The following is a 15,686-nucleotide window of genomic DNA, read 5'->3' as shown; positions in this document are numbered from 1 at the left end:
TTTTGGGAGCGTTTCAAGACCTGGCAAATCTGCGTTTGACTGACAGGGTTGGAAAAGATCTCAATCTCATGTAGCCCAGTGGACCGTGCATGTGCACAGAGTAAGGGGCCGATCACACCGAACATGCTTTTACGTTCCAAAAACGTGAGGTTCACCACACTGCCTTTTTTGTTGACAAGAAAAAAAGAAGTGCAGTGCGCTTTTTATGTCGCTAAACAAAAATGTGAGACGCAACAGACGATTAAAACGGCCATTAATAAATCTTTCAAAAAAGGCACCATCTAATTGCAAAAATTGCGTTTGGGGTGCAAATGGCCCGTATTCGATTTCCGCCTTGTACAAATCCTCTAAAATTATGACTTGATGTATTTTATTAATGTTACTTTTTTATGACCAAAACAAGGTATAATTATTCACAAAGTTTTCATTCAGATGTCAGACCCATGTTAAAACAAAACTCGTTACAAGAACAGAGCATTTAAAAGCTAACATCTATTGCTGCATCACCCTGGATTCAAACCCATCATCTCTGCACGCTAGACAGGAACTCTCACTGCTCCACTAAATCACCTGAAACCTCATCTCTACAATGTGGGTTTAATACCTCAATTTGCTGAACTGTTTCGTTTCTGAAGCTGTTCCAGAGCAACACATAATAAATGACCACTAGGTGTCAATGTAGAGATGGGTTTTAAAACGTTTCAAGCTTTGACACATTTGCTTCAACGGTTTCAGTGTTTCAAGCCTCGCTTTGCCAACCACTAGTTATTTGTTGAGCACAAAAGTTCATAACATACAAAATCTTAAAAAAACGAAATCTTACCTATGATATGTTCTGCCTTTGTGCTTTGTTTTCTTTGTTTGCTCGTTACTACACCCGTAAGCAGGTCAAAAGTCCAGCATCTTCAGATTGGCTTTGGTCTTGACTAAGTGCAGTTGAATGACTTTTGTCCTGGGAGCCCTGTACCAATATGGCGGCAGTATTGATGCATGCTCAGGGCCCGTATACGATATCTAATATGTATATCTGATACTCATCATGACTTTATTTATTTATTACAACCATTAATTCAGTCAGTAAGAGTGAAAGTCATTGTTCAGCGAGTCCAAACATAAGCAGCTATAAATACAGCCATTTAAATAACAGGTAAACTTGACCAATGCTGGCTCTTATAGGTATAAATGCACAGATTTTTTTGTTTTATCTGATCAATTTTAACATCTGGGAATTGTAAATGAAACAATTTTAGTAAAAGTCAATGACTGGGAGGCTTGAATGTTTTATTGAAGGTCTGGTATGTACATTTGAAAATCATTGAATGGGTCAAATTAACCCCATGGTGGTTCGAGTGCTAATGTTCTGCTGTAGAGTCTCCTACATCTTGAATGAGCTGTGGGTGAGTTAATTAACAGGGAATTTTTGTGTGAACTAACCCTTTAAGTTGACCCAATGTTTTTGTAAAAGCTATAAAAGCATGCATGATTTATGTATCTGCGTGACAGAATGTAACCTAAAAGCATTAAAACAATCACGATTAAACACACATGAATCAAAGCGTCCCACAAATGCAGCAAGAGTGAGTCTGGAAATGCGCGTTTTCATTGGTCTGTGCTTTTGTAGAGCTCGACTGTGCTTGAGCTCAGCGGTCTGCTGTTCTTCAGCGCTCGCACAGCTCCTGTACCCTGAAACCAAACATCCACCAATCAGAATCACTTCATTAAATAAATTTAAAGTAGTTCCTGAGCTGATGCTTCTGCTCACCTGGAAAGAGTCGTCATCGTTGTCTCCATCTCTGTTGAGGTACCCGAGCGACGCGGCTCTCTTCATACTGTGTGGGATGAGAAATAAATTTACATTTACAGAGCAATTGCATGCAAATGTCAGCCTTAAATAAAGTTTTCACCAAAATAGTGAATCGTTTTTACAGTAATAGTAGTGTAAATCACTCAAGCAATTATATTTGATTTATCAAAGTCACACAAGTGCTAATTTCACATCTGTCACATTCAAAGGCAAGCCTTTCCCATAATGGCATATATCAGATTTTTATGTGGCATTCTGCATGATAGTGGCAAATGTCTGAGGCCAAAATGTGCCTGTATTCGCACCATTGCATTGAAATTGTAACTTACAAATACTCAATTCCATGTTTGGTGTAAACTCAGGTTAAGACTAGATTTAAAGCATAGGTCCTAAACTCAATTCCTGGAGGGTGGCAGCTCTGCACAGTTTTGCTCCAACCCTAATCAAACACAGCTGATCCAACTAATCAAAGTGTTCAAGACTACTAGACAGCATTAAGAAGGTGTGAGTTGAAGAAGGTTGGAGCTAAACTATGCAGAGCTGCGGCCCTCCAGGAATTGAGTTTGAGACCATTGATTTAAAGGCATCACTGGAAGAGTTTATCATTTATTAGTTAGTTAGTTAACTATTTGTCCCAGTAGGGAAATTTGCTGCATGCATTGCAGCATACGCTCACAGAGACTTCTGACATTTCACATTTGGCATATATATCAATAAATAATTTAAAAACATGGTACCCCTACTCTAAATAAATCCAGTATTATAAAAATAAACAAATATATATAAATATTATCCACTGTTGTGGAGTCTCACTTTGTGTTTCGAGGTTCTGGAGGCATCGTTCCTTGAATCTTCTTTACCAACATCTCACTGCTTCTGCGCAGGACTTCCCTGAGCTTACCGAAAGAGCCAGCTCTCCTCAGAGTCCCGTCCTAAACACAACAAATCCTGTTAAAGTCCTTGATTGAAAAGTGTTTTGAGGAACAGAAGTTTTATAAACATTATAGCACATTTTGTAGCGGTTTGTAAAGGCTCACTTAATGAAGAGGCATCATAACGATAAAAAGTAGACTGTGGGGTACCTCAAGGCTCTGTTCTAGGCCCCTTGCCTTTTAGATTCTATATGCTACTGCTAAAAAATTGAGTTAGTTTCCACTGTCACGCCAGCAATTCCCAAATATATATGTAAAGCACTATATAAATAAAGCTAACTTGATTTTATGCATTATGGCTTATTCATAATAATGTGAATTAGCCTAATGGGGTCAGCAAAATAATGTTATTTTGATAACCCTATATACACTCTATGAGCCTTTTCATACTCCCGGTGCAATATGGCGCATGAAGTGTATGGTGCGATTTGTTGCTATTTTCAGACCAGCGCAACCCTAATTTTTATTTTTTGCTCCACATTGTTTAAATAGTAAATCCGTTTATCCGGATTTGGTTATCACTCCATTGATAAATTGGTTTTTTGACCACATTTCGTTATTATTGTTAATTTATTCATTTGCTGGAAATTAGAACTGAATTTATAAATAGTTTTGAAGCAAATCTCTGCGCTTAACAAAGGAAATTAAATATGTAGGCTAATGGATGTCTTCAGTGGAGTGAGTTTCCACCATTTCCTTACTCCACCAAAGTAAAAGACTAAAGAAAAGAGTAAAAGTAAAGTAAAGTGAAAGTAAAGAGGCTGAATGGAGGAGGCTCGTTCTTTATCTTCGCGCTGCAGATGCTCTGTTTAACTTTTTTAGTTAAGAGTTCAGTTTTTCCTTATACAAAGTCTGCCATGTAAATAGCAAATGCGCCATGGCGCGATGCAACTGACTCTTATAAAGAGAATGAGAGAATAAGCACAACCCTGTAATGCCGATTTACACTTAGCTTCTGCGTCAACGCTTGACAGATGGCGTGTCTGAAGTTGGGGCTGACTCAATCGTCAAAGCAGCGTCAGCCAGTGAATTTAGTCAGCAATCGGTAGGGCCAGACAGAATCTGCAGGCATTTTTTGCTATTTCTGCGGAGAAGTTTGTTAAAAATCTGTGGATTTATGGAATGATTGTGGGAGTATCATAACAAAAAATTAATATATGAAGTAAAAAATAATACCTTTTTAAACATTTATTTAATGATTACAATGGAAATCCAATTTGATCCACTTAATTTGGTAAACAAAGCAAGTCTCTCATAATATATCTACTAAAAGACAGAAAATATTACTGTACAAACTGTATTGTGAATGAATCATATGAAAATTTTAGTCAATAATTGTACTAAAATTAATTTAAAAACTGAATAAATATAAATGTACAGGCATTGTTTCAAGTAAATGAACAGAATCAATGATGGGCTAAAAATCTGCAGAATTCTGCGCGAACAGATTCTATGTGAGGCTAGCAATCGGCAACTGTCTGAGCTGGTGTATTTGCATAAAGCTATCTGATTGGCTGATGCTTCAGTTGGCGCTTGAAAAGTTGAGAAAGTCCCAACTTCTGCAGCGAGCAACGCCGCAGAAGGACCCACAGTTCACTTCGGCAATGCTTGACGTCACCCATTCAAAGTGAATGGGAAGCGTTAAGTTTTTTGTCACGTGGGCCAATTTCGTATAAATGGGAATTAATGTAAGCTATATATATTGTGTCAGCACACTAGCTTAGCATGATGCTAATCTGTTAGTCTGAACGCATAAATAATTTCACATTTCTTTTAGTCATTAATTCTGGAGGAAACATGCAGAAAATGAAATGCGACTAATAAAAAATGTAATATATAGTTTATAAGTCCTGCAGTTAGGAGGCACATAAGTTTTTTTCTGTCATCACAAAAGCAATGTTTTTGGACAAATGGAATAAAGGGACCAAAAGCTCTATGTCTAGATGCTTTATGTCTATGACATAAAATACACCAGTATTACCACACTTAACTTTTTTCAAGCTTTTATACACTTACCGGCCACTTTATTAGGTACACCTATCCAACCGCTTGGTAATAAAAATTTCTAATCAGCCAAGACAATCTGCTGCAGTTCAGACAGAGCATCAGAATGGAGAAGAAAGGTGATTTAAGTGACTTTGAACGTGGCATGCAGAGGCAGACTGGGACAAAAATTCAGCCCTGGCACTGTAGCCGCACCAGCCCACATTACCACACCGACACAGCCCCACCCGCAGACATGCACATTCACTACTTATATTTGTGTACAGATGGTGAAATTATATAAGCAGTATCATATTTAATAGATATTTAAACATTTAATGTATGTGAATGGAACAAAAACAACTTATTTATAACAAATTTATACATACATTAATTTTCTTTTCGGCTTAGTCCCTTTATTAACCTGGGGTCACCACAGAGAAATGAACCGTCAACTTATCCAACATATGTTTTGGGAAACACCCATACACACACACTCACACAATTTTAGCTTACCCAATTCACCTATAGCGCATGTCTTTGGACTTGTGGGGGAAACTGGAGCACGCAGAGAAAACCTACATCAACACGTGGAGAACATGCAAATTCCACACAGAAACACCAACTGACCCAGCCGAGGCTCAAACCAGCGACTTTCTTGCTGTGAGGTCTGTGCCACCACATTGCCTCCCTTTTTTTCTGCTTTCTCTGAACTTTTTAACTTTTGACTTTACTTTTTTACGGCCCCTCTGACAGCTTGTGTTGCACTTACTGTTTGTTTAACATCTTTGCCAGATTTTAATTATGTCCATGATTAGGTCGGCCCTTCAGCCGGCCCTTGCCAATTGGGCCAAATGCTTAACATGTATTATTATTATTATTACTACTATTATCATCAACATCATATTCACATCTTGGAAGAGATAAAAGCTGCCTGCATGTAAAAATAGAAAATATCCAGTGAGTGGCAGTTCTGAGGGCGCAAATGCCTTGTTGATGCCAGAGGTCAGAGGAGAATGGCCAGCCTGGTTCCAGCTGATAGAAAGGTAACAGTAAGTCATTTAACCACTCGTTACAACCGAGGTCTGCAGAAGAGCATCTCTGAATGCACAACATGTCCAACCTTGAGGCGGATGGGCTACAGCAGCAGAAGACCACACCGGGTGCCGCTCCTGTCAGCTAAGAACAGCAAACTGAGGCTACAATTCGCACAGGCTCACCAAAATTGAACAATAGAAGATTGGAGAAACGTTGCCTGGTCTGATGAGTCTCGATTTCAGCTGCGACGTTTGGATGGAAGGGTCAGAATTTGGCGTCAACAACATGAAAGCATGGATTCATCCTGCCTTGTATCAATGGTACAGGCTGGTGGTGGTGCTGTAATGGTGTGGGGGCAGTTCTGAAGGAAAAGGGAGTCTAACCCAGTACTAGTAAGGTGTACCTAATAAAGTGACCGGTGAGTGTATGTTTACAGACTATCATGACTAACATGTTACTGGTTGCTTTTTCAGCCTCTTATGAACTATTCTGACTCTAAATTTACAATCTGTAGTGCTGTTAGTCATGTGGCAAAATTGTAGTAAGTTTTTTGCGTAACCTTTGCGTTCAACTTCTGCTGGTTTGTTAATTAAAAAAATACTATAGTATTTATACTCTATATATTGTAGTATTTACAACACTTTAAAGAGCGCTCAATCATACCTAACTTTAGTGAACTGTAATAAATAATGTAGTGTACTTTAGTTTTACTAGAGTAAACTGTGGGGTATTGAAGTATAAATGACGATATTTGTGGAAAACGCTATAATTAATTATGTTACTTAAAGTTTTTTTTTGTCACCATAGCGACTATAGAATCACCACAAAAGATTAATTTAGAAACGTTTATATTACTATAGTCGTTGTGTTACCATAGCGACTGTAGAATCACCACAGAAGATTAATTCAGAAAAGTTTATATTACTATAGTGATTGTGTTTCCATAGCGACTATAGAATCACCATAAAAGATTAATTCAGAAAAGTTTATATTACTATAGTCGTTGTGTTACCATAGCGACTGTAGAATCACCACAGATTATTTCAAGAAAGTATATTACTATAGTCGCTGTGTTACCATAGCGACTGTAGAATCACCACAGAAGATTAATTCAGAAAAGTTTATATTACTATAGTCATAGTGTTACCATAGCGACTGTAGAATAACCACAGAAGATTAATTCAGAAAAGTTTATATTACTATAGTCGCTGCATTACCATAGCGACTGTATAATCACCACAGAACATAAATTTAAGAAAGTTTATATTACTATATTCATTGTGTTACCATAGTGACTGTAGAATCACCACAGAAGATTAATTCAGAAAAGTTTATATTACTATAGTCATTGTGTTACCATAGCGACTGTAAGATCACCACAGAAGATTAATTGAGAAAAGTTTACATTACTATAGTCGCTGTGTTACCATAGCAACTGTAGGATCACCACAGAAGATTAATTGAGAAAAGTTTATATTACTATAGTCGCTGTGTTACCATAGCAACTGTAGAATCACCACAGAACATTAATTCAAGAAAGTTTATATTACTATAGTCGCTGTGTTACCATAGCAACTGTAGAATTACCACAGAACATTAATTCAAGAAAGTTTATATTACTATAGTCATTGTGTTACCATAGCAACTGTAGAATCACCACAGAACATAAATTTAAGAAAGTTTATATTACTATAGTCATTGTGTTACCATGGCGACTGTAGAATCACCACAGAAGATAAATTCAAAAAAGTTTATATTACTATAGTCGTTGTATTACCATAGCGACTGTAGAATCACCACAGAACATAAATTTAAGAAAGTTTATATTACCATAGTCATTGTGTTACCATAGCGACTGTAGAATCACCACAGAAGATTAATTCAAGAACTTTACTATAGTATGATGAACACTGCAGTATTTAATATACATTACTATTTAATATACATTACATTAGAGAACTGATGAAGTGTAATAAATACTGTAGTATACATTAGTTTTGACTAAACTAAATCGGTGTATTGTAGCATAGTATACCCTATAGTTGTAGAAAACTACAGTATTAGGTCATTTGCTTATATTACTATAGTTGTTGTTGTTAATACAGCGACTATTGAACAAATTAGACTACATTAGAGAATTAAAGTACATTAGTATTCAAAAACATTGCAGTATTTACTGTAAATGACTATAGTATTTTTTTTCCATAATGCCTTTATTAGATAAAGACCTGCAGCAGTGAAGCTTTGAGACCAGCAGATGGCAGAACAGGTTGGCATTTGCAGACAAACCACGTCATGAACTACATCTAAGCTTATGCAATGAGATGTACCAGTTTCAGTAGCGACTAGTACTGCTTTATTCCTCTCAGTGTGGAAATGCACTGATTTCAGCATGAAATATGAGATTTGCACAGGCATTGAGGAGTCATCCTGCCGAGATTAGCTCTAGTTTTTACTTTAAACCCTGTTTCTCTGCTGTCATGTTGAGGCAGGAGCTGCAGCTGAGTTAAGCAGAAACTGGGTCACTGTGTGTGTGTGTCTCCAATAAAACATTCACTTACAATTCACATTTATACACATAGAGAGAGTCCAGGCCACTAATTACAGCTCTTTATTGGGTTATAGATGTCATATGAGAGGTTATAATCAAGATATACATCACAAGTGTTTTCTCTTTATTTTCGGTTATGAATTGCATTATGGGATGGTGATCTCTGCTTTGCCGGCTTTTAATGTTGTAAATTCAACTCTACAGTTTAACAAAGTGACTTTTATCGACATTTTAGTAGTTTGAAATAATGATATAATGTATAAGAAATAATAATATATAGAGAACTGTCTGTATAATAACACAATTATAATATTCATTAAAATAAGAGTTACATAATAACTTTAGGAATATAAAAATAATACATTTAAATGCAAATGAGTAATTGCAAAAAAATATTCAAAAAAAAAAAACAAAACATTAAGTAAATTATATACGTTTTTTTTATGTTTCTCTTGATCCTTATTTATTACAATTTTATTTATTGATTTAATAATTTCCCCCAACATATTTATTTGGGTTCACTAATGATGGGAGCACTAGTGTTCAGTTTTTTTTTTTTTTGGTTATAAATTTATATTATTATTGATATTTTATATAAAATTATTACATTAATTTATTTCAAATTAATATATTAAATATTAATGTAAAACTGAGATCTGTGAGGGATAAACTTATTTATGCTGAGCATTAGGTATATATATACAGTTGAAGTCAAAATTATTAGCCCCCCTGAATTATTAGCCCTGTTTATTTTTTTTTTCCCAATTGCTGTTCTACAGAGAGATGATATTTTCAGCACATTTCTAATCATAATAGTTTTAATAACTCATTTCTAATAACTGATTTATTTTATCTTTGCCATGATGACAGAAAATAATATTTGAATAGATATTTTTCAAGACACTTCTATACAGCTTAAAGTGACATTTAAAGGCTTAACTAGGTTAATTAGGCAGGTTAGGGTAATTAGGCAAGTTATTGTATAACGATGGTTTGTTCTGGAGACTATCGAAAAAATATATAGCTTAAAAGGGCTAATAATTTTGACCTTTTAAAATGGTTTTAAAAACATGTAAAACTGCATTTATTCTTTCTCCAGAAGAAAAAAATATCAGACATACTGTGAAAATTTCCTTGATCTGTTAAACATAATTTGCGAAATATCAAAAAAAGGAAAAACATTCATAGGGGGGCTAATAATTCTGACTTCAACTATCTATCTATCTATCTATCTATCTATCTATCTATCTATCTATCTATCTATCTATCTATCTATCTATCTATCTATCTATCTATGTATATATCTATCATATATATATGTGTGTTTGTGTGTATATATATATATATATCTGAAATTCCTGCTCCCCGTCAAGGACACCTGTTGGACTATACAGGCTTACGCACACACACACACAGATACATAGCACGACACTTCCTGGCCCCAATCCAACGCCTTCGTATGCTTTCACCCACTGGAGGGGGTGAGCAGGTCTGCGACCAGCGCCTCCATGGCTGCAGGACCTGATGGCTGCCCGCCCTTACCGGACTATTTCCACACCCCCTGTTCCCATCCCCTGTGGCAATGTTATGTCTTGTCGGTGTGTTTTTGTGCTAGATTGCTGGGGCTTTTTCTTATCCCTGATCTCACGGTGCTCTAACTTAAGAGCAAGGTGAGAGGGACTTTTTTTTTGCCTCTTTTTCCTGACTATTTTATTTCCTGTTCCACCTCCCGTGACCTGTCTTCCCTGGAGTTGTGATGTCTGTGCACGATCGGGGGGTTCCATTTACCTGCATTTCGTTGCCTTGTACTTGTACATGTGTGATGACAATAAATTGAATCTAATCTAAATATATATATATATATATATATATATATATATATATATATATATATATATATATATATATATATATATATACATACTTTACATATATATATATATACGTACTACATACTATATATATATATATATATATATATATATATATATATATATATATATATATATATATATATATATATATATATATATATATATTCAGCTTAAAGCGACATTTAGAGGCTTAACTAGATTAATTAGGCAAGTGCGGGTAATTAGGCAAGTCATTGTATAACAGTGGTTTGTTCTGTGGACAATCCAAACCAAATATTGGTTAAGGGGGCTAATAATATTGACTTTAATATGGATTGAATAAATTAAAAACTGCTTTTATTCTAGCTGAAATAAAACAATTACAACTTTCTCCAGAAGAAAAAATATTACAGGATATACTGTGAAGAATTCCTTGACCTGTTAAATATGATTTGGGAAATATTTGAAAAAGAAATTTACCGGAGGGCGAATAATCCTCACTTTAACTGTATGTCTGAACATACTATAGAATATTTGTGAAATAACTAAATGGAACACATCACATTTTGTACCATTTAAAGTAATGTTGAACGCAAAGTATGTTTCAGATTTACCAAGTAGTTTGATTTTTATTTTCTATCATGAATTGTTTTTGCAATGCTTAGTTTGTCCACAAGGTGTCAACATTGATCTGTGCTTCTGTTTCAGTCAGAAAATCCCCCAAAACATAATGGACTACAGAAGTAGCACTTATAGTAAACTACATGTGTCTTAAGTAAAGGATAAAGTACACCCAGGTGGTTGTTATCGCAGAATAAAGCCCAACAGGAGCACTGTTGTATTAAACTGAAGGGTTTATTCTGAGAAAACAACCTACTGGATGTACTTTATCCCACTTATTACACATCTACTTGGCACAAAACATAACAATTAGACACAAAGCGTTGTTCTAAGCAGTAATAGTTTATTCATTCTATAATTAAAGGCTGACAAAATTGAATACGGCTGACTGGAGTATACACTAACCTACGTATTATTCAGCCACAATATGGCGCCAAACAGTCAAAAATGGTGGCGAGACAGACAAGCATATAAATGTATATATGAACGTATTCACTGACAGTCAAGATGATTTGAAGACCTAGGAATGTCACCACTGACCAATGAAAATTGAGTATTTCAAACAGACGTGTAATAAACAATTTATCACTCATAACTTTTGGAGATAAAAAGCGCAGATACTGGACGAGGAAATCTTTCTAGTGTAGGTGTTCATATGCTGACTAATGGAGTACACTTAAAAAGTGTTAAAAAATAAATTATACTTTGGTCTGTTCGTTTTCTATTCAATAGTGGGGTCCTATAGCTCACATGATGAGGCCGAAGGCAACTGTTGAACAATAGCTATGTTTCCATCCAAAGATGCAAAATAAATTTATGCGCAAAACTGGAATATGGCATAAAAGACGTGCAAATAAAGCAGCATTTCCATTAGGGTTGGGATCGATAGACAATGCCAACGTCCATCGCCGATGGTCTGTAGACATCACGATGCTGAGCCAGCATTGCGATCCTCCGCCTCACCCTCGTGGCAGCAGCAACCCGCTCGTGAAAAATACACACTCAGGCCCTGTTTACACTAATACGTCTTAGTTTTAAATGTCCACGTCCACACTGGCGTTTCTTCTAGCATTTCTGAAAAGCCCTCCTTTCACACTATACTGCTGAAAACGCACATCATGAGACCATACACACACAAAGACACACTGTCATGCGCTACAGCATTTGCGCTCGTTTGAGCTTTAGCAGTCAAACCCCAGAGAGCAGTGAACGTCGGACAATTTATCAAGGATGTACCGCTGGATTGCGTCTCACTATTGTTGTTAAAGGTGATATTTAATTAATCTTGTCTCTATTTAACGACTCTTCAGTTATTTGAATCTATCAGGTAACGTGTCACAGTGTCAGTGCACTGCTTCAATCTTTCGCTTTCACGCGTGTACCAAATTTGTCGACGCCATTATAACGACACAAATCACTCTGAATATTCATGCCAGAGTCCCGCGGAAAAAGTGATTGACAGGTGGTAATTTGTGTGTAACTTTTATTTATTTATGATTTGGTTATGGGTAAAATAAAGACCGTGCGGGTCAGTTAGGCTGCAAATAATTAGTTCGTTATGAATTAATTAATTATTAAAAAATTATTAATTCGTCTGTGCCAGTGGTGTAGTGGTTAATGCGTCGACACATGCACTCCGGTGCTCACAGCGATATAATTTTTAATAAATGAGTTGCGCCTCAGAAGACGAAACGCATTGAATGCGGTGGCTTTTGGAGGCGTGAGACATTCTGGGAGCACAGACAGATGCTCAAGACAGTTCTGGAGGGAATAATAATAGAATACTAATAATACTGAAGCATAGTATTGAAGCTCAGGCCTTTTACAATCAGCAGAACAACATTTCAGATCTTTTACAATGTGCTGGAGAGTTTCACTAAATGTGTTTCCACTGTAGTTTATGCACATTATTTTCTTATCCAATTAAAAAGTTAATTTTTTATGCACGTTTTCAAAATGTTTGCACATCTTGGCGTTTACATTAAGCATTTGTTTTTGCGATATTCCAAAATGCACCCAATAATAGGTAAATGGAAACATAGCTAATGACACGTTATTCAAATTCATAAGCAGGAATCAAGAACTCAAGAAAAGCACAATAAATGTCTAAAACTACAATATGGATTGAGGTCAGTGTCTTCATCAGATTCACTTTGATTATCTGTTGTATTTTACAAATAAAAATAATCAGTGTTAACAATGTAGACACACAAAAACCAGACGACAAAGAAAGAGAATGAAGTAAAGTCGGTCAGTGTGTGCGTGTGTGTGGAAGAATCAGGGAAAGAGAGGCAGGAAAACACAGCGAATGCACGATGATCAATCCCATCAGCCCAAAGCAGAGAGTTAAAGATGCGCAGGACTTTATCCGCAGCAGAGGAAAGAGCACAGGAGTCCATTTAGATCAGGAGGATGAGATTCAATTTGCGGAGAGCAGAGAGAGAAGTGATGCTTAGGCCTAATGCAGAGAAAGAGAGAGACACGGAGAAAGAGAAAGAGAGACAGGACACAAAAGCAGAGATGAGGAAATCAATCACTAAACATGTAAAGTATGTCCTTCTGTTAGTATCAGCACCACACAAACAGAGGATATCTGCTGCAGTGAGTTTACCGTGGCTGCCGTTTGACAGTTATACGGCGCTATTTTACAACCTAGGCTTATTTTAGATATGTGCCCAGGGCTTCATTTTTGATCATCGAGAAATATGTATCCTGGACTATATCTTCTTGTAGTTTTTGTTTTTCAAAAGTCCACCATGTGTACACTTCTCTCAAATACATTACTGGGGCATGTTTTCTCATACAAACATCCACCAGAGGGCGCTGTGTGCTTTTTTTGACAATCTCAAATACATTACCGGGACACGTTTTCTCAAACAAACATGCACCAGAGGGCGCTGTGTGCTTTTTTGACAATCTCAAATACATTACCGGGACACGTTTTCTCATACAAACATGCAACAGAGGGCGCTGTGTGCATTTTTGACAATCTCAAATACATTACCGGGACATGTTTTCTCATACAAACATCCACCAGAGGGCGCTGTGTGCATTTTTGACAATCTCAAATACAATACCGGGACATGTTTTCTCATACAAACATCCACAAGAGGGCGCTGTGTGCTTTTTTGACAATCTCAAATACATTACCGGGACACATTTTCTCATACAAACATCCACCAGAGGGCGCTGTGTGCATTTTTGACAATCTCAAATACATTACCGGGACACGTTTTCTCATACAAACATCCACCAGAGGGCGCTGTGTGCATTTTTGACAATCTCAAATACATTACCGGGACACGTTTTCTCATACAAACATCCTCCAGAGGGCGCTGTGTGCATTTTTTACAATCTCAAATACATTGCTGGGACACGTTTTCTCATACAAACAACCACCAGAGGGCGCTGTGTGCATTTTTGACAATCTCAAATACATTGCTGGGACACGTTTTCTCATACAAACAACCACCAGAGGGCGCTGTGTGCATTTTTGACAATCTCAAATACATTACCGGGACACGTTTTCTCATACAAACATCCTCCAGAGGGCGCTGTGTGCATTTCTGCATATTCGTTCTATCAGTGCATTACAGACTGTTTTGCCTTTTTAAAGGATTGACCAGAACTTCAAGACAGACACAAAATGTATTTTTTTATTACTGAAAGACCATGAGCTTGGTGCGCCAACCGTTTTTCCTATCCTTAAAAGTGCAAATGTGGATTCAGACATTCATTACTGAGTGCACCTGTGCCATGTGCTTTAGACCATAGTTAAAATAGCAATAGTTAGGAGGTCAGGAGCTATTAAAGGTTAGCTCGGGCCCAAAAAATTTAATCCGACCCTACCCGAGGTCTTGCACCTTGTGTCTGAGCCTGACCCTGGTCTGACACATTAACTGTAATTATGAGCCCAAGTCTAAGCCCCATCTAAACTCTAAACCTGACTGTTTTTTAATATGTGGGCCGTTATAACTATGTTATATATATGTGGGACATTCTGAACTACAATTCTGAGTTGATGGAACTACAAAAATGAGTTTAGATTTATCTTAATGAATAATGCAACAAGTACAAAGCATGTCAACTGCATTTTTTGTTTATTCAGAATGGATCGTAACAAAAGAGGACACTGAAAGCTGGCTATCATCCTTTATGCCATAGCAAGCCTGCCTAATGTGTCTGTTTATTGTGGAAGTGCCTGTTTTTGGCTATCACTTCTTTTACACCGCACACTGGTGTTTTTTCTTCTCTAATAAATGAGGTGTGCCTCAGAAGAAGAAGAGGACAGACCGACACATGTTGCCTAGACAGACTTTGCTAAAATATTCGTATAATATTTCTAATTATGGCATAGTTTTTCACCAAATTAGGCTAATTAGGTAATGACAAAAAAAAACGCAAATGCTTGATCACGGCCCGGCCCGAAGGGAGTGGGTTAAGTCTGGGCTTGGGCTTAGGCAGAGAATCTAAACTCTGATGATCGGCTGCTATAGCCAACCCTTTGCTCATTCATGGCAATGACAAACGTCAGTTTCAATGGTGCCAGCAGTAAAAATCTTGGGCTCTGGACAATGTGAAACGTGTTGTTTTCTGATGAGTCCACCCTCACTATCTTTCCCACAGAAAAGAGATTTTCTTCTTCTGGTGCGGAGAAGCCCCAAAGAAGCATCCCCTCTAGAATCCTGCATGCCCAGAGTGAAGCAATATCATGGCATTCTGTAGGCCCAGTGCTTTAGTTAGGTGGGCGCTGGATCACTGCCAAGGACTACTCAATCATCCAAACATTGTATCCTGAAGGCAGTGCCGTGTATCACGATAATAATGCACCAACACGCACAGCGAGACTGGTGACCGAGTAGTTTGATGATCATGATCAAGTTGAACACCTCCCATGGCCTGCA

The 15,686-nt window shown here is 37.0% G+C and overlaps 1 protein-coding gene across 2 annotated transcripts in view; it reads right to left on the bottom strand.

The window, feature by feature from the left end:
• Positions 1-1,264: 1,264 nt before the first annotated feature.
• Positions 1,265-15,686, bottom strand: part of LOC130215712 (kinesin light chain 1-like) — an 82,488-nt gene continuing 68,066 nt past the window's right edge. The window contains exons 14-16 of one of the 2 annotated variants that reach the window (XM_056447548.1): positions 2,618-2,736; positions 1,763-1,829; positions 1,265-1,683 (exon numbers count right to left, since the gene is read on the bottom strand). In XM_056447548.1, coding sequence (XP_056303523.1) covers positions 1,600-1,683; positions 1,763-1,829; positions 2,618-2,736 — 270 coding nt within the window. In that variant the 3' untranslated portion in view covers positions 1,265-1,599. Of the gene's footprint in view, positions 1,684-1,762; positions 1,830-2,617; positions 2,737-11,105; positions 13,241-15,686 lie in introns of those variants that run through there. The other variant, XM_056447549.1, reaches the window with a different exon arrangement.

Source organism: Danio aesculapii, chromosome 22 (genome assembly GCF_903798145.1).
Source record: "Danio aesculapii chromosome 22, fDanAes4.1, whole genome shotgun sequence".
Lineage (NCBI taxonomy): Eukaryota > Metazoa > Chordata > Actinopteri > Cypriniformes > Danionidae > Danio > Danio aesculapii.
This window is presented reverse-complemented; position numbering and strand designations above follow the sequence as displayed.